The sequence below is a fragment of the Pelophylax lessonae genome, assembly GCF_965119305.1.
Source record: "Pelophylax lessonae genome assembly, chromosome: 7".
In the NCBI taxonomy this organism is placed as follows: Eukaryota; Metazoa; Chordata; class Amphibia; order Anura; family Ranidae; genus Pelophylax; species Pelophylax lessonae.
The window spans coordinates 238,473,606-238,494,500 of record NC_138774.1 but is presented as its reverse complement, the minus strand read 5'-3'; the positions used below and the strand labels follow the sequence as shown (position 1 = coordinate 238,494,500).

General features: G+C 45.5%; 1 protein-coding gene across 1 annotated transcript in view; it reads right to left on the bottom strand.

Moving 5' to 3' along the window:
- Positions 1-20,895, bottom strand: part of LOC309560129 (protein bicaudal D homolog 2-like) — a 98,802-nt gene that overhangs the window by 11,894 nt on the left and 66,013 nt on the right. The window contains exon 6 of the mRNA XM_082263675.1: positions 8,150-8,301. Within this exon, the coding sequence (XP_082119801.1) occupies positions 8,150-8,301 (152 nt within the window). The remainder of the gene's footprint in view (positions 1-8,149; positions 8,302-20,895) is intronic.

The window sequence follows — 20,895 nt, the reverse complement described above, 5'->3', positions numbered from 1 at the left end:
AGAGAAATGGATTTTACGGTAAGTCAAAAATCCCATTTTCTCTTTCGTTCATTGACGGGCACAGCTCCTGATCTTCTTGACCATTGGGACGTCCCAAAAGCAGTGTCAGGCTAAACTGTCACCAACAAGGTAACAGGAGCTCAACCAAAAAACAACTGGAGCCCACCTGAAAAACATTACACCCCCAAAGAGGGAACAAGCCCCCTAAACAGCAACCTGCAAAACCTTGCGGTCAAAAGAGGCATCCGCAGATGCGAACACATCCACTTTATAATATTTTTTGAAAGTGTGCACCAGGTAGCCGCCCTGCACACCTGCGTTACCGACGCCTGATGACGGAAGGCCCAAGAAGCACTGAGCACCAACGTAGAATGCGCCTTCACAGGGTAAGGAGGAACCTGATCCTTAAACAAATAGGCCTGAGTCACCCGTCTGTCTGATCCATCTAGAAATGGTCACAGAAGAAGCGGATAGTCCTTTTGGAGGCCCATCCGTAAGCACAAATAGTGAGTCTGACTTCCTAAAAGACTCGGTAGCTGCAAGGTACACCCAAATAGCCCGAACCACATCCAGGGAATGCAACGCAATTTCCTTAGGATGTTTTGGCCTGGGACACAGGGAAGGCAACACAATGTCCTCATTCAGATGGAAATCCGAGACCACCTTTGGAAGAAACGACGGACAGGGGCGGAGAACCACCTTATCTTTGTGGACCACCAAATAAGAAGCGACAAGACAACGCTGCCAATTTCGACCCCAAGCATGCAGAGGTGATAGCCACCAAAAAGCCCACCTGGGATAGAAGGAGGGGAATCTCCTGAATATTTTCAAAAGGAGGCTTCTGTAGAGCTGAAAGCACAAAGTTAATATCCCAAGGCGGTAGAGGGGACCGCACTGGTGGAGTTAAATTTCGAACACCCTGAATAAAAGCACGCACAAGGGACTGCATGGCCAAGGGTCGTTGAAAGGAGAGTGCCAAGGCCGACACTGGGCCCTAATGGTACTCAAGGCAGATTTCTGCTCAACCCCCCCGTTGAAGGAAGTCAAGACATGTGCCACTGAAAAAGAGAGAGGGTGAATACAAAGCGACTCACAACACGAAATGTACGCTTTCCATGTAAAAAGGTAGATCTTCCTAGAAGTAGACTTCTTAGCATTCAGTAATGTGGGAATCACCAACCCAGACAAACCTCTATCCTTCTGCACCTGGCTTTCAACAGCCAAGCCATCAAAGCCAGCGACTAAAGCAGGATGGAAGATTGGCCCTTGGCACAGCAGATCCTCCCTGAGAGGTAGTCTCCAAGGGGCGTTGGCGACCAACCGCACCAGGTCGGCGTACCAAGACAGACGAGGCCAATCCGGGGCCACTAGAATGACCCTAATTCCGAGCAAAAGCTTAAGAGGAGGGAAGACGTGAATCAGACGATACTGGCCCCAGGAGGCCACCACCTCATAGATCCTGTGACTGTGCAACAAACCTGTGCAACTTCCTACTGAACCGAAACGCCCACGATCCACCTCAGGGGTGCCCCACTGGAGATACAGCTGATGAAACAGCTCCGGATGAAGGGACCACTCCCCTTGATCCAACATCTGAAATAATCCAATGCCAATGCCAATTTTCCACCCCTTTAAAGTGTACGGCGGAGAGGACCGGAACGAAACATTCTGCCCCCGAAGGATGTCGGCTACCTCCATGGCCACGGCCATGGCAATGTCCGATTGGATTCACACTGGACACCCCTGAAGGCGATCTGTCCAGTGCTTCAGGCACAGCCTGATCGCTCAGAGTTCCAGGACAGTGATCGGGAGTCTGAACTCTTCCAGTGTCCAAACTCCCTGAGCGGAGTTCCAACCCAGGACACCTCCCCAATCAAGACAGACTGGCATCCGTGATGACTAGACATATGCCGGTTTTCGGTAATTCGATATATCGCGGTATTGCATAGCCACGGTATTGTTATTGTGGCATTTTTAAAATACAGAGTTTCTCTGCTCCTGGGTCTGACTTGTGAATTGATACATTTCAGTGAGCTGGATGACTCATTCACGCACACAGCTAAGCCTTTCAGCGTCTCCCAGTAACTATAAACAAAAATGATTACATTGTATCTTTTCCTTCCCTCTGCCAGGGAGAAAGGAAGTTTAACCTCTTAAAGACTGGACCTTTTTCGGACACTTGTTGCTTGCAAGTTAAAATCAGTTTTTTTTTTTGCTAGAAAAGTACTTAGAACCCCCAAACATTTTATATATTTTTTTAGCAGAGACCCTACAGAAAAAAATGGCGATTGTTGTAATATTTTATGTCACACTGTATTTGCGCAGCAGTCTTTCAAACGCAATTAATAGACTTTAATGAATAAAAAAAAAAAAAAACGTAACAGTAAAGTTATCCCAATTTTTTTTTTGTTACACAGAGAATCGTGATCTTTATTCCAAGCTAAAAAATCGTGATTCTCATTTTGGCCAGAATCGTGCAGCTCTTATATATATATATATATATATATATACACACACACGCATAGCAGCCCACATTACATTATTATATAGCCATCAAGCAGTGTCTGGCCTACCTGGTGATGACTGGTCCTGGCGCTCTGATCCGATGGCCTGGTCTTTAAAGGGGCAAATCCTTGCGATCCAGAAGTGGTTAAACCTGCAGGAGGACCGGTGTTTTTATCTATTAATGACTTTACTATTGCTTTAGGCCTGGTTCACATGTATGCGGGTTGGCGGTTCACATGTATGCGGGTTGGCGGTTCACATGTATGCAGGTTGGCGGTTCACATGTATGCAGGTTGGCGGCCCACATTTGCACAGGCATAGCAGCCCATTGATTTGAACGGGCTGCTATGCCCTCATTTTCCGCAGAAAAAAGGTGCATGCAGCATTTTTTTAAAATTCAGTGGCCTTGAAATCCATCCTGCTTTTGCACCATGCGACTAACCTGCAGTTCCTGCTCTGGCAAGCTTTCTGCATTTTTTGTATACGTGGGCACGGCATTTAAAAACAGTTTGCGTGTGCAGCAACGGCAGGTAAGTCGCATGGTGCAAAAGAAGGATGGATTTCATGGCCACTGCATTTTTTTAAATTCTGCATGCACCTTTTTTCAGCTGAAAACGCAGGCATAGCAGCTCAAGCCTATTCACATCAATGGGCTGCTATGCCTGTGCAAATGTGGGCCGCCAACCCGCATACATGTGAACCGCCAACCCGCATACATGTGAACCACCAACCCGCATACATGTGAACCAGGCCTAAAGCAATAGTAAAGTAATTTATAAACAACACCTCCTTCAGGTTTAACCACTTCTTGACCACAAGGATTTGCCCTCTTAATGACCAGGCCATCGGATCAGAGCCGAGCGCCAGGACCAGTTATCACCAGTTAGGCCAGACACTGCTTGATGACTTATTTTAGGCCTGGTTCACAGAGTCTGTACTGACTGACTATATAATAATGTGCATAAGTGAACCAAAGCCCCTAAATTCAGCAATGAAATTGAAGTGAGGTGGAAATTTAATAATTTAAATTTAATAATAGAATACCGTGATAATACCGTATACCGTGGCAAAACCTTAATCAATTAATCGCAGCATGAAAATCTGATACCGTCACAAGCCTAGTGGTGACCACTGTGCAATACAGGGGGAGAAAAAATTTGCCCTGGCGAAGAGCTGGAGAGCGAAGCCATGAGATCAGAGACCCTATTGTTTTTTCGGCTCAGCTAGATTTGATTGTCCAGACTTCGGACACTTGTCCTATTTGTCCAAGATCTCCCTTTGTGGGAACCTGGTATGGAACTGTGCTAATGGGATCGCCTCAAAAGGTAGAAACTATCAGGCCCAGCACCCTCATGCAAGTCCGGAGGGACGACCACCTGCTGGACAGCAAGAGATAAATCGCAGAATGCAACTTCTGGAGCTTGTCCAGAGGAAGGAACACTCTGGCTAGAGTAGAGTCCAGAGTGAGAAAACAGATAGTCCAGTTTCGTGAAGGAACCAAAGCAGACTTCTGAAAATTCAGAAGCCAGTCGAACTCCCTGAGAGTCCGTATAGTGATGTCCACTTTGTCCATAAGAGCAGTAGGAGAATCTGCTCGCAAGGGAAGGTCGTCCAGGTAGCCCAGCACTGCAATTCCTCACTGACGTAACAACGCCAGCACTAGAGCCAACACCTTTGTGAAGACTCGAGGAGCAGAGGCGAGACCAAAGGGTAACGCCACAAACTGATAATGCTCCTCCCCCACAGCAAAGCGGAGGAAGCATTGGTGACAGACACATATTCGAATGTGTAAGTAAGCGTTTTTGATGTCGATAGAGGCAAGGACATCCCCCTGATGCAAGGATACCACCACGGTGCGAGTAGACTCCATTCTAAACTTCTGTACCTGCACAAAGCAGTTCAGGGCCTTGAGATCCAGAATTGGACACACTTTGCCCTCTTTCTTCGGGACCATGAACAGGTTTGAAAAAAAAAACCCTAAAAACATTCCAGAGTTGGAAGCGGAACAATTCTCCTTGAAGCAACAGATCTTACACCGCCCTGAAGAGGGCTTGCAATCGGTCCAGGGACAGACGCAAATTTGAAGGAAAGAATCTCTCCGGAGGGTAAGAACAAAACTCGATCTTGTAGCCGGACCGTATCACTTTGTGGACCCACTTGTCTTGCACCAAGGAGGTCCACGGGTCCTGAAACCAGCGAAGACGTTCCCCCACCCCAGGCAAGAGTGAGGGTGCACCTTCATGCACAAGAAGCCTTGTCTGTGGGTCTGGAGAAACCCACTTTGGACTTGCCAGACCAAGTTCACTTGGATCCCCTGAAGATGCCGTGAAAGGCTTTGAACCCTTGTCAGCTGACCCCAAGGGACGAAAAAACTTCCAGTGAGCTGAGAATGACGGGTCACATCTAAGACAAGGTTCCTTACCCTAACTAGCCTGCGGAAGAAAGGTGCTCTTCCCCCGTGAAACTCCTAATGATGTCATCCAGGGTAGCTCCAAACAGGCAATTTCCTTGAAAAGGGAGATCAGTTAAGGCTTTTTTAGAGGTCTGGTCTGCAGCCCAACATTTGAGCCAGACTGGACACCCCTGAATACTCCTAAGGACCACTGCCAAAACAGTCAAGAAATCAGGGGAGCCGCATCCAAAGAGGCATCACTGATAAACTGCAGCCCCTGGACCAACTGATCCGCCAGCTCCGCAAAGACAAGGGGGAGCTGCTCACCCTCCAGGTCATGGTTAAAAGCTTAGCTCACTCAGTCAGAGTTTGTGACACCAGGGCAATGGAGAAGACGGGTCTGAGTGCCGTGCCAGCCACAGTGGACACACTGCGGCCACAGCCTTCGCCTTTCTGTCAGCCGGATCCTTAAAAGCCGGTGAGTCTTCTACCAAAATCGTGGTTGCCTTATTAAACCTGGAAACCATGGGATCCACCACCGGTGGAACAGTCCACTTCTTGAGAAGGGACTCTTCAAATAGGTACCTCATTGCGAATCGCTTAGGATCCACAAAGGGACATTTTGGACGTTCCCAACTCTTTTACAACAATTCTGTGAAGACAAGAAGGAAAAGGAAACACCTTTGCCACTTTAGATGGTGCCTCTGCTGCAGCTTCAGCTGTGTCCTCCAAGTCTCACACACAGACACAATCAGTGCGCCCACCAGCGCCTTTTCGTGCACCCCCCACTGCGCTAGTAACACCACCCGGTCACCAGCCACAGAGCATCCCCCGGATCCTGCAGCAGAGAGAGGGAGAGGACCCCAACAGACGCACCACCCCAGCAGGCAGTCACCGGCAGCACCAGGATCAAAGCACTCCACGTGTGGCATCCAGGAAGGAAAGAAGCCCACGAGTCAGCACCAGGGGATAACAAGGGACTCCCACAGCTAAAATGGCCATCCAGAAGACTCCACAGTAATGGCTGCCATTTATTTCAATGCCGGACTAACGCAAAATGGCCGCTGTGGCTACACAAACATGGCCGCCAGCCCCTATACAGAAAATAGGCTACAAAAAATGGTGGACCCGCGTTGCTTATGAGGCTCCCAGGGACCTAGGAGGGATCCCTGGGCCCAGGCAAGACACAGAGCAGAGAAGGGGGGCCATGGCAGGAGCCCCACCACCAGGTACAGCCCCCCCACAGGCGTTCGCCCGGTCGCCAGCGGCGCACCCCCCGCCAGTACAGCACCCTGCCCCAGACGCAGGAGGTAGCCAAACCACCATACAACCCTAGTATAGGTGGAGGGGGGATGGGGGGTCAGAGAGGGGGGATAGATGACTCACAGTACCATCACGACCAAGGAGGGGCCTAACGTTAAGGAGGGGAACCCGGGGGGTCTGACCGTCTGAAGGAGGGGCCCACGTCCACCCCAAAACCCTCCAGGGGGGATAGCTACTCACCATATCAGGAATCGGGCAGGCACTGCTCCAGACAGAACCTCCTCTCTATCTAAATGGGGGGGCTCTCGGCCAGGAGGCATTTAACTCGCAGGCCAGCCCCCGTCCGGTGGGGCTGTCGCGGCCGACCCAGCATGGAACAGACTAGGGTGACCACTGGATCTAGAATATCAAGCCCGTTGCCCAGTCCGGCAGTTGATTGTAGATCTCACAGGAAAAAAACCAGGAGGAAAAAAATTTTTTTATCTAAAAAGAAAAAATTGCCAGGACCAAAGATCCAAGCAAGGAATTAGGTCCTTACTTCTGACTAAGCAGAAAAAAGTACCTAAAGCAGAGGGGGAGTATACCTCCTGGGACTGCCCATAGGCATAGTCAAGTTACACAGTTAGTCAGGTTGAAAAAAGACACAAGTCCATTTGGTTCAACCAAAAAAAAAAAAAAGTATTGAAAACCCAACCATACAATCCCATATACAAAATCCTATACCCGCAGTTGATCCAGAGGTTCTTTTTCTGCCTAGTGTCCTACTCCTGTAGGGGGCAATATGGTCAAAAAGATCAGGATCTGTGTCCATCAATGAACGAAAGAGAAATCTGCATAGGTGTCCGGGTCCTGCCGTTCACAGCTGCTGGAGGTGTTCACAGGGCTGGAGGAGATGTAAAGGCGGTCCATCCTTGGCTTGGCTAACATCACTTCTGCTCTACACCCATGGGGTCCCAGGACTTATCCTCCAGCCCTGTGCACACCTCCAGTGGCCGTGATTTGCTATCATTGGCGGGAGCGGGACACTATGCAGCTTTTGCATCTGGCCAGATATGTACTGTGCGTTCTAACATTTTTCAATAAACTGCCCACTAGATGGCGCTTTTCCCCTTCTGTACACACACACAGGTGCAGTGGGGGAAATTGCATGCGATTCGCATAGCAACACACCGCTTTCTTATTCAAATCGCATTCAATTCTTTGCAGTGCGATTTGCGGCTATATTTTTGTATTGACGCAAATTGCACTGCAACCTATCAGTATTCAGTATCGGAGAGTACTTGAGCGACAGTATTGTTACTCATACTCGCCGAAAAAAAAAACGGTATGGGTGCAACCCTAGTCAGTAATAATTAGTTTGTCTCAACATTCTTAACTGATTTGCAAGACAGCGGCCACAAATGGATCAAATATCAGCCGGTTTAGCAGGGAACGGCCGAGATTTGATCAATCTATGGACAGGCTGATTGTACTCGAGTTGATCCATCAATTGACTTGGGTACAACCAGCCTGTCCGATTTTTAGCATGCAATAACTGCCAGCAGTAAAGGCAGCTAGCAGTAATTATCGTGTTCTACCAGCCAGGAAGGCTGCCTGCACACACCCCCCCAGCATTACGCAATAGCGCTGCAGGAGGCATTCCCCCCATCAACACTGAATGTGCTGATGGGGGAATCAAGCGATAGTGGAGGGAAGGAAAATCAATTCATGAATTGCCTTACTGGCCAGACCAGCAGGTGAAAATAAAGAAAAGAAAGCCAAAAACAGTACAGATTCCTCCAACAATATTTCCAGGCATTCAGGCCTCTATTAAACACAAGATGATTCTTCTAGATGTGTAGGAAGAGAAACCAGCCTTGCCAAACCGAGGTCCGATATATGCCCCCAGTGTTATAGGCCCAGTAGATGTTGCTCTCAGATAGATTGGTTGCTACATCACTGCCTCTTTTCACTACTTTGGGTATTAAGGTTTTCTAATTCATACATTACCTGCTTGCAAATACAGAGCGCATTGATGAAAACGTAGCCGCATCCTCCTTCAGGGCTTTTAACTCATGTCGCATCTTCATCATAGTATCGGAAACTAGGGTCTTCTCATTCTCATATTTACTCTTCAGGTTTGACATGGCTACCTCAGCCGTCTGTACAGAGATAATTCAAGAACATATTAGATGAGAGCTTTACTATCACATCGCTAAATGATCATATATGGACAACACACCAATATAGTGCCTTATCACAGCACTCTAACTCAGATTTCCCTGTAGTACTATTTTTTTCTTCCACTAGATGTCTTCAGTCTGCAAGCTAGCATCATTCAACCTACTTTTTCTGAGCCCAGGTTGTTCCCTGCCCACCCCTTGCCTGCGATTGGTCAGTGACAAGCTCATCTCTCTGCTTTCTGGTTCTATCAGAATGCCTCGTCGGCACATGAACCAACTGGCTTCTTGTGCTGCTTCTTCCTCTCACACTCTAGGCCTGCTGTACAGAAACCACAAGAGGTACTGCTTGTATTCCAAAATATATATTCAATTTTATATTAATCATTACAGAGCTGCATTAATGTGTGTCTTTTATATCTGTCTGGAATTCAGCTTTAAAACTGATCTCCAGGTTTTAGTGAAGTTTGAATAGTTTGTGGACTAAGCTGTGTGTGCTGTATGAACTGTATATAGCATTAGCTACATAGAGTATATAGCATTGTGTTCCGACAACGGGATGGCGACGTCTTGTCCTGCTCCTGGAACAAAAGCGAGACAGGCTGAGCGCTGATCGGCCATTCACAGGCAGCTCTGTATTCTGGGAATTAATACAATGCTTTCTCTGAATGGCTGAAGCGGGGGGTATGACATTATGATCTCCAACTCAGCCAATCACAGGAAGCTTTATATCCAATACCAGAATTCAAAACTCCCGGTGAATGGCTGACCAGTGCTCAGTCCAACTATTTTGTTGTGAGAGTGGGAAGGTGCTGTATACGGTCAGACAAAAAATACCGTGACTGGCTGGCCATCATCCCAATACATAGCAGAAAAAATCAAGGTAAAGAAAAAGCGGGACTTTATAAGGCCAATGTGGAAGAGATGATTACAACTAAAGCACAATTTTTTTATATAAAAAAGAACGTGTTTATTGATTCAAAATTTTAAAAACTTTACATATACATAATAAAAACATTTGTAGAGAAATACTCCATAGAGGAGCACCGATACATAAGTACCTCATTGGTAGCCGTGGTCTCAGTTGAGAAGCAGTCTAACGGCCCGACGCGTTTCGCACTAAGGTTTCCTCAAGGCCAAAGAGACCTAAAAGACCGACATTCTTTTTCAAAACCCAACGAGGTCAAGGGCAGGTATAGAAGATATCCCTGGGCAGGTGTCGGGACCATATATGGCAGGGGCAGCTATATCATATATAAATTGTAGCCACAAACTGGAACCACCAAAAAACCTAACAACCTCCGCCAAGCCATGAGGTGTAAGTATCAGGGTGATGGGTCCCCTACTAGAGTAATATAATACCTTCTCAGAGTCACTGTGCCTATAGTCCACGTGGGGATATTGTTCTTTGAGGACATGAATAATGTTGAAGATAATTTATAGCTGTATAAATCATACGGTCTCAACAGGGCATGTAGTTCATATCGATTCCCCAAATTCCCAGGTACCAGGATGCAGGAACATAGCAGATTCCTCTATTGTTGGTGTCCGTCCGAGAGCCTGCCGGCTGTATACGGTATGTAGCTGAGGTTACATGCAGTTTATACAGTACACACAGCCGCTGCATCTGTTAGTCAACAATATAACTACGGTAATTTGGACAAGCTTGGTCCAAACGATCAATTTAAATTTCACTAAAACCTGGAGATCAGCTTTAAATGGGAGCAATGTGTATACAGAATAGGCTGGCCATGCCTGCTATCTGTTCCATTTTAGAGGAAGATGGAGAACATCGTCCATAGTTTGTCCCTACCTAGTGATGTAATCAGATGCAGCTTTCATTTCTATAGGTAGGAGCCTCTGTCAGTCACGCAGCAGAGTTTGCAGATAGGCAGATGATGAACAGACGAAGGTGGTAGGTGTGGACCCATCAGCACTTACAGTCATAGCCCTACTATGGAAGCAAGGCTTAGATATATTTAGGGCAGCTTTTTTCCAAAATCAACCCGTTGAGTAACTGTCAGGATATTATTTATTTGATTGCAATGCAGAAAAGAGCAACCTATAATTAGGAACATAACCTACAATATATAATTTGTAATCTTAGGTTTCCACACACTTTAAAAATACATTTCCATATATGAAAATGTATGGTATGAGACTCTTCTGCACCTTTAACCAGTTACATAGTTTGTGAGGTTGAAAATAGACATCAGTTCATCCAGTTCAACCTATGTGCACATCTATATATAGGATTAGACATGGTAGAATACTTCTTCGGTCCACAAGGTGGGGATCATCAACCAACACACAGTGCCTTGAAAAATTATTCATACCCCTTGTCATGTTACAACCAAAAACGTAAATATATTTTATTGGGATTTTATGAGACAGACCAACACAATGTGGTACATAATTGTAATGTAGAAGGAAAATGATAAATGGTTTTACATTTTTTTTCTTACAAATAAATATCTGAAAAGTGTGATGTGCATTTGTATTCAGCCCCCTTGACTTAATACTTTGTAGAACCACCTTTCTCTGTGATTACAGCTGCAAGTCTTTTTGGAGATGTCTCTACCAGATTTACACATCTAGAGAGTGACATTTTTGCCCATTCTTCTTTGCAAAATAGCTCAAGCTCTGTCAGATTGGATGGAGAGCATCTGTGAACAGCAATTTTCAAGTCTTGCCACAGATTCTCAATTGGATTTAGGTCTGGCCTTTGACTGGGCCATTCTAACACATGAATATGCTTTGATCTAAATTAGTGGTGCACCGAAATTTCGGCAATCAAAATTTTCGGCTAAAAATGGGCCTATCCGATTTCGACCGAAAATGGGCCAAAGGTGCTGAAATGAATGGCCACCGCGAGGAAGGGGGACGCATCACAGGTTTAAAAAATCCCGCCTCTCATTGATGTCACTACTACGACTATGTATATGAACTAACACACCAGGCGGGTGGGCAGGCAAGCGGCTGCTAATAGCTATAACTAAGTGGGTATCTCTGCTAACAGGGAAGTGAAGGGCTCACACAGTTATAGCTATTAGCGGCAGCTTGCCCGGTGTGTTAGTTCATACACATAGTCGTAGTAGTGACATCACTGAGAGGCGGGCTGCCGGCCAGAGGCGGGATTTTTTAAAGGAAGGACACCAGAGGAGCAGAGAGTTCGCCTGCCTGTGACATGGAGGTGCCGCTGTGCGGGGAAAACCAAGCATGTAAATCTGAGGCGAGGTTAATTACCAATGGTATTTGTATTATGCAGCATGAGGGGGTTAATGTATTGCCACTGCTGGTCACTGATGCATTAGTGACCGACAAGTGGCAGTTAATTAACCCCTTTGTGCTGCATTAGTGCAACCAGTATCAGTGTCAGTGCAACCAGTGTTAATTAACACTGAACCTGGTTGCACTAATGCAGCACAAAGGGATTAATTAACTGCCACTGGTCGGTCACTAATGCATCAGTGACCAGCAGTGACAATACATTAACCCCCTCATGCTGCATAATACAAATACCATTGGTAATTAAATTAACCATTTGCCAACCCGTCACAGTACATATACTGTGACAGGGTGGCAGCTACAGGTCTACATCGCTGCCTGTTTGTGGCGTATGCCCCTGTTCTATCTATTTTAAAATCATTTGAGGGAAAACAGTAATTTTCGGTTTCGGGTTTCAGCCCAGAATTTTCATTTCGGTACATCCCTAATCTAAACCATTCCATTGTAGCTCTGGCTGTATGTTTGGAGTCGTTGTCCTGCTGGAAGGTGAACCTCCGCCCCAATCTCAAGTCTGTTGCAGAATCTAACAGGTTTTCTTCTAAGATTGCCCTGTATTTGGCGCCATCTATCTTCCCATCAACTACAACCAGCTTCCCTGTCCCCGATATAGAAAAGCATCCCACAACATGATGTTGCCACCACCATGTTTCACGGTGGGGATGGTATGTTCAGGGTGGTGTACAGTGCTAGTTTTCCACCACACAGAGTTTTCTCTTAGGCCAAAAAGTTCAATTTTGGTCTTATCTGACCAGAGCACCTTCTTTCACAGGTTTGCTGTGTCCCCCCACATGGCTTCTTGCAAACTGCAAATGGGACTGCTTATGGCTTTCTTTCAACAATGGCTTTCTTCTTTCCACTCTGACATAAAGGCCAGATTTGTGGAGTGCACAACTAATATTCTCCCACCTGAGCTGTGGATCACTGCAGCTCCTCCAGTCATCATGGGCCTCTTGGCTGCTTCTCTGATTAATGCTCTCCTTGCCCGGCCTGTCAGTTTAGGTGGACGGCCATGTCTTGTTAGGTTTGCAGTTGTGCCATACTCTTTCCAATTTCGAATGATGGATTGAACAGTGCTCCGTGAGATGTTCAAAGCTTGGGATTTTTTTTTTTTTTTATAACCTAACCCTGATTTAAACGTCTCCACAACTTTATCCCTAACCTGTCTGGTGTGCTTCTTGGTCTTTATGATGCTGTTGTTTCAATAAAGTTATCTAACAAACCTCTGAGGACTTCACAGAACAGCTGTATTTATAGTGAGAATAAATTACACACAGATGGACTCTATTTACTAATTAGGTGACTTGTGAAGGCAATTGGTTCCACTAGGTTTTAGTTAGGGGTATCCAAGTAAGGCCCCTTTCACACAGGCGGACCGTTCAGATCCGCCTGTCCGTTTATCAGGCAGATCTCAACGGATGCCCCATGCATCTCTATGGGGCATCGGATGTCAGCGGAGACATGTCTGCTGACATCCAATCCCTCAAAAATGGACGGATGGAAACCCTATTTTCCATCCGTCCAGCAGATCGGATGTGAACGGACAGACGGTCCATTCCCATCCGATTCCCCCATAGAGAACAGCGGGGACCTGACAGCTGTGTCTCCGCACACAGCGCAGAGACACAGCTGCCATACGCCTGCTCAGCGGGGGAATCGGCGGATCAATACCCCGCTGAGATAAACGGAGTCCGTCGACGGACTCCTATGTCTCCGTATCCAATTTGCATGTCAGGAGCCTGTGACCAGCTCTCAATGCAGCCAGTTCACACAGCTCCAGGGCGGCTGTGAAGCGAATTGGAGTCCTGTGTGTCTTCTGGTCAGTTTCAGGTCAGAATTCAGCCAGAAAATCAGACCGAAATCAGACCTGAAACGGTGAACAGGGATGTGCCAGACCCCTGCTGTGAGCCGCTCTGCCCGGAGGTGTGATGAATCCAGCCTAAAGGGTGGCTGAAAACAAATGCCACACTGTTCAGATATTTATATTTATCATTTTACCATTTTCCTTCCACTTCACAATTATGTGCAACTTTGTGTTGGTCGATCACATAAAATCCATTTACGTTTTTGGTTGTAACATGACAAAACGTGGAAAATCTCAAGAGGGATGAATACTTTTTCAAGGCACGATACATCATTACCAATAAAGTGTCCACATTTTCTCAGGGCCCTATTCCTGTTTTACGTCTTATTAGCATTCCAGTGGTGAGTTGCCCTCAGAAAGTCTCCCTGTTGATGTTAAACTAAAATCAGATCTCACTCATATGGTATTTTAATTTCCAACTTCAGGCATGATTGGTTAACTGTGTTACCGTTTGTAAGTGGCCCCTTAGAGAGACCCTGTCACCAAACCATTCATTAACAAAAAATTTCCTATTACAATATATATTTTATGCATTTTTTTCCCTTTAAGCCAGGAGATCAGCTTTATCTACTACAGCCTCATAATGGAAAAGATATAATGACTGGTGGATGCTGTAAAGCTGTTGTAGAAGTCACCAATCCTTTGCAAACGAAGATTGGGGCAGGGGTGTTGGTGCAGCTTGATATGCACTAGATAGAAGAAAATCCTTGTCAGGATACTATTATCTGCAATTGGGAGACGTCTCTATGCAAATTCCATTAGCCAAAGGTGTGATACAGAAACTCCATAGCGAAGTAGGACCAGACGGTGATAGAGCAAGGAGCATATAATTCAAAATATTACTTTATATATTGGCGTTTCTCAAGAAATCTTGTGTGCTTGGCATACTGGAGACTTGGAGCAACAAGTTTTACCCTCTGAACATCCTATGCTAATAAATGTAAGAAGCTTAAAGTAAACCTGTCACCAAGCTGAACTCCAGGCAAAGAGCTAACTACAAGGATAAATCGAAGCTGGAGAACCTGCCAGAACATTTGTGCTTGCACAGCCAGTCCTCAGATTTACACAGCTCTGCTAGACGTTACAGCCCTGTCTGGAAGGGGAGGGGAGGAGACCTGATTTTCTCTGCTGCAGTTAGGTAACACTTAAGGCTCCATTCAAACTTTGGACATTAAAGTCGCATGACAAGTCGTTCCCCATGTTTTCCATTAATAACCATTCATATATGTGCAACTTACAGTGGCTTTACAACCACTTTGTTTTCTTCCTAGAATCCCGTGTTCGATTAAGTAATGTGCTCCAGTGTATGTGCGGTATAAAAAAAATGCAGCTTTATATCCTATTTCAGAGCACCGCTCACGTGTAGATTTTAGTTAGGGGTATCCAAGTAAGGCTGGGTTCAACTTATTGTGAATTGCATGTGGGTTTACTCGCACCTAATTTGTGTCAGGAGCCTGTGACCACGCTCTCCTCCCCCGATCTGAGAACTACAGCGGGAGGGGCCAGGAAGCCCCCACTGCCCCCACTGTGAGCGCTCAGCGGCACTCTGAAATAAAGTATAAAGCTGCATATTTTTATAAAGCACATAACTTACTAGAACACGGGATTCTAGGGGGGGGGGGGGGACACAGCTAATATAGTAGCAGGAGAGGAGGGGCTTGGAACAGTTTGGCAGACACTAGTTGACCGGCAGGGAGGGAGAGAGGAGAGACAGCGGATAACATAGGCACGTAAACTGGTCACAGTATCACGGATTAGCAGGCATGATAAACGTGGTCAGTTTACAGAGGCGAGGGTAGCAGCAGGCAAGATCAACCAGGTATTTTAGATTATAGAAAGGGAACAAATGCTTTAAAAGGTGCAGCATCTGCAAAGTTGTTCATGCACTACTTTGGTCCGACTTTCATACAACTTGAGGTCAAGAGACTTTAATGTTAACCCTCCAAAGTTGCATGAAAGTCATACCTGAATGTTATACAATGCAATAGTTGTCCATTATCACTGGTCAATGTAATATCCAAGTTGCATTTTGGATTCGTACAAGTGTGAACAAAGCCTAAAGCCCCGTACACACACACAGATCGTCGTCATACAAATGTTCGTCTTTTCTCCCCGGGATGTCGGTGTCTGTTGAAAAGTGCAAAGACAGCACAAGGACAGCACAAGAATTTTGTCCGCAGTCTTCAGCTGACTGCAGAAGTGATGTCATGTAATGGTTAACTTTCCCTGTGTTTTTTATTTTCTGAGCATGCCCAGTCTTGCAAATCTGCGGTCTGTCGGCTGATTTCTGTACTGACAGGCGAACAATCGTCCGTTCTGGTGTCCGCAGACAAAAATTTTCATGTTTGCAAGAAAGACTCTTGTCTGCGGATTGTGTGCAGACAGCTGTCGGAGGCACCATACTAACACGCATACAATCGGCAGATCTTTCGTCCGCCGACGTTTGTATGACGACGATCTGTGTGTGTGTACGGGGCTTTAGGCTCCATTCACACTTGTGCGGCTTGTCATGCAACTTTGGACATCAGAGTCACATGACAAGTCGTTCCCCATGTTTTACAATGATAACCATTCATATATGTGCGAGTTGCAGCGACTTCAAAGTAGTCTGCAACACAACTGATTGGCTCAGACTTCCATTCGGAGCCCTGAGAGACTACAAGAGACTGATGCCAAGTCTCATTCGGGCACTTTTTATTTTTTGGGGGGGGGGGGGGGGGGTAGTATAAAGTACAGAAAACCACACACAGTGACTCGTATTAGTGTTCATCCCATGTCCTGCAGGCTGCTCCTCGCTTTCAAAATCACCCCTTCAGGTGGCATGATGAGACCCTGAGCTGCAATACTGTAATGCTGTACAGCAGGGGTCAAAGGGCCGCATAAGCAGTATGATTGCCCTCAAAGGGCCAGTTGTATCTAGGGTGTGCTACATACAGAGTGCAGAGTTCAGGAGTGCATTAGGTACAGAGTGTAGGGTTTAGGAGTGCACTATGCACAGTGTGCAACCCAACCCTCCCAAAGCTTTCTTGCATCTCTCTCTTCTACCTGGCCTGGCTCTAATACCTACCAGTGAAAGGCAAGGCAGAGCCGCCGACAAAGAGGTCATTCTCTCTCTCTCTCAGCTTCTGGAGATCTGTCCCTGCCATTAGTGGTTAAAAAAAAGGTCTAAAAATTGTGTAAATTTTATTATAATTCCATAAAATGAGATATGAGATAAAACACTGTATAGGGCTGAACGATATTCGATTTTAACATCGACATCGCGCTGTACGTGTGCGCGATAGTCACATCGCCAAAACAGCAATGGTGTAGGGAAGTATCACAGGTTAAGAACAGTGTGGAAGGCAGAGAAGTCGGGACTCAGTGAGTAGAACACAGCCTGACATCCGTCCCCTGACATATTCAGTCTGCCCTGGAGCTAGCGGTGAGCGCCATGAGCAGGCACGCGTGATTGGTTCGCTGTACCGCTGCTCATGGCGCAGGCACGCGTGATTGGTCCACTTCTCACTGCGCTCACCGCTCAGTCAGGAGAACTAGCTCCAGGGCAGACTGAACATGTCAGGGGACGGATGTCAGGTGGTGTTCTTCTTCTACTCACTGTGAGTCCCGACTTCTCTGCCTTCCACAGAATCCACACTGTCTTCTTAACCTGTGATACTTCCCCAATCCCTACATTACCCTGTATGGTACATTCAGAACTTGAAGACTGCACTACTTCCCTACATTAACCCTGTATGGTCAGAAGGCTGCAAGTTCCACGTGCCTGCACGCGTGATTGGTTTGCTGTGCCGCTGCTCACCGCTCAGTCACAGCCAACATTCATCACTACTAAAAATGTGTGACGAAGAGGATCCGCCGCAAAAAAATATTGCAATATATATCGTTGGCAAAAAAATATCCCAATGTGATTTTTTTTTAATATTGTGCAGCCCTAACACTTATAATAAACACTTTTCTCAATATATACGAGTTGGTGAAAATATTCAAGGGCGCAGTATACCTTTTATATGTCCTAAACATTATATCTGATTCCACTGTAGATCACATTATACGATTTGTTGAACTATTCCGCAGGACGGAGCCAGGTGCTGCCAAAACGCGTTGGATGTTCTATGTGATCATTGCTTGGGTTAAACCATGTATTAACAAGTATAAATATACTGTACCCTTGTATATTTATCAACTTGTACATGTTTAATTATACAGTGTATTATCTAATACTTTATGGCAGTGGTCCTCAACCCTGGCCTACAGGGCCCACTAACAGGCTAGATTTTCAAGATAACTGAAATACATCACAGGTGATATCATTTGCTGCTCAGTGATTGCAGTACTCTAGTCTGCATCTCCCCAAGGTAATACCTAAAATCTGGCCTGTTAGTGGGCCCTGTAGGCCAGGGTTGAGGGCCACTGCTTTATGGGATCAGCCTCGATTCACACTAGAGCGACTTGTCAGCCTGACAAGTCACACTCCCTTGCGGTTCATTGACTGCTACAGGACCCGTTCTAATAGGAGCGACGCAAGTCGCTCCGACTTAGAAAAAGGTTCCTGTACTACTTCGGGGCGACCTCGGAGGGACTTGCATAGACATTCATTTTATGAATTCCGTGCAAGTCGCTCCGAAGTCGTGGTGCATGGGAATGCACAAATCGCCCCCGAAGTAGTACAGAGTCGTGCCGCCCCAGTGTGAACCGACTCTCATAAAAAAGTTTTACACAATTTTTATAGACAACACAAGTCCTAAATGTGGGGGATTTTCTTTGCTATATATTGCTTATTCAGGGATGTTGACTACTACAACAGCAAACTTCTATTCTTGTAATGTGGAGACTTGCACCACTCACAATGCATCATGAGAAGGAACAGATGAATGGCAGGACCTTACTGCCCATTGCATTGTGGGAAAATAGCAGCCTGCAAGTGCAAGCGTGTTGGTGCTGCATCTTTTAAACAAAAAAAAAAAGTTATTAACCACTTCTGGACCGGAAGATTTTCCCCCTTAATGACCAGGCCATATTTTGCAATTCGGCACTGTGTTACTTTAAACGGACAATTGCGCGGTCGTGCGACACTGTACCCAAATAAAATGGATGTCCTTTTTTTCCTACAAATCGAGTTTTCTTTTGGTGGTATTTGATCACCTCGATTTTTATTTTTTGCGCTATAAACAAAAAGCGACAATTCTGAAAAAAAAAATATAACCATATTTTTCCACTTTCTGCTATACAACATTCCCAAATAAAAAAAAAAAAAAAAAAAAACTTTCCGCTACACATTTTTGGTAAAAAAAAAATAAAAAATAAGTGTATTTTGATTGGTTTGCGCAGAAGTTATACTGTAGTGTCTACTAACTACGGGAAAGATTTATGTCATTTTTATTGTTTTTTTTACTAGTAATGGCATCGATCAGCGATTTTTAGCGGGACTGCAACATTGCGGCAGACAGATCGGATCCCTGACATTTGTGACACTTTTGGGGGGACCAGTGACTTTACTATATACACTGTATGGGGGTTGGGCTTGTGAAATAATCACAGAGACACGTGTTCCTATACAGAAGGATCACAGGAGCTCTGTGATCATTTCAGAGAGAAGAACGGTCAGCTTACAACAGCTGCCCGATTGCAAGTGTCAGGAAGCAAATGTGTATCGGAGACCCCGCTGCCAAGTGATGCAAGTCGGTTCCGCGCAGGAGGGCCGCCCTGACGCAGTAAATCTGCGGCGGGCGGTCCGGATAGCGGTTAAAGAACACAGAATTGCATTAACTTGCGTCTATATATACTATATTGCCAGTGATGGTGAAACTTGGCACCCCAGATGTTTTGGAACTACATTTCCCATGATGCTCATCTTCACTACAGAGTGCATAAGCATCATGGGAAATGTTAGTTCCAAAACATCTGGGATGCCATCACTGCTATATGCTATCCACTGCAGCTGCTGACCATAACATCAGAGATTAGGAAATTACGACATTCTAGATCGCTGGTATAGTCAAATATCCGAATTAGGTGTGCCTTTGGTAGCCTTTCTATATTATCTCAAAAAGTCATTACACCCTCCTAGTTGTTGGGAAGGATAACAGAATGCTTAGCCCGAAGTAGAGTCCTGAGAATGGGAGTGGATGAGTAGTAGTTTAGCAAAAGACAGTAGGACAGGGCTGACACCACTCCATCCTTGAAAAAAAGCTGTGTTGTAGGCCCACAACATGGATTATGAGCGGAATGTATTTCTGATGGATCGCTGCACTTGCAGCATCTTCTCGTTTTTTTCTGGATTTAAATTTTATTAAAATTTTCCAATTAAAAAATGCAATATACATAAACAAACTCTTGCATATAAGCTAAAAATCCCCCATTTTCCTCCCATCGCCTCCCTTGGCCCCAGAACCCCCTCTTACTTTTTCCACACCTTTCCTGTTTCAGATACCCCTTAGTTCGGTATATTTCTTTGTATGCTTGAACTCTGTCCATCCTTCCTACATTGTTACAAAATTTTCAATGTAATTGTTCCCATAATGGTAAAGTTGTATCTACTCTTCTAACCCACTGTTGGACTCTCTGGTGCTTGCCATAGTTTTGGAATTAAATATTTTGCTGTATTTATATGTGGTATCACCGGCTTTTTATATTTCTGAATTGTAAAATTAGTATTCTGAAATGGATACATTTTATTCACTCCGGAGATTTCTTGAATCAGTTGAGTGACCTCCTGCCAGAAATCCTGTTTCTCTGGCCATCCCCACCATATATGTATCATTGTACCCTTCTTCCCGCATCCTCTCCAACAAAGCAGTGAATCTCCTACTTGATATTTGTGACCTTTGATGTGGGAAAATACCACCTTGGTAACCATATAATTAATTTCTATCGTCTTTATATCTATTGCTGTCCCATCCCATCTAATCATTTCAGTATTTTCTCCTTCTCTTGCCAATTTGTGCCAATCTCTGCTTCCCATTCTTCCAGATAAGGTGGAGTTACTGGTTCGGCCATCCTAGTAAGAATCTTGTAGATCTGGGAAAGGCAGCGCCTCGGCACCTCCTGTGAGCTGAGCATTTTTTTCAAATTTTCAAATGGCGTTTTCTCCTGATCTTATTGGTTGAGGTAATCTCTTTTTTTTTTTTTTTTAAGTGTCCTAATTGGTGATATCTTATTTCATCTTTTACCAATAGGTCCCTGAAAAGTTTATATTTCCCCCCTTTTCATTACATCTCTTAACAACTTGCCGACCACCCCATGCAGATTTCCTGCGTCAGGGCAGCTCAGCTGTGCATTATCAAGTAGATCTACGTGATTATGTGTACGCATTCTCGGCAGCGCATGCATGCCACCAGAGCAGCGCTCCTGCTGTGATTAGACACAGTGGGAGCGGGCATGATTATCATTGGCAGTGACATGATCGCCGCTGGCCTCCCACAATCTTC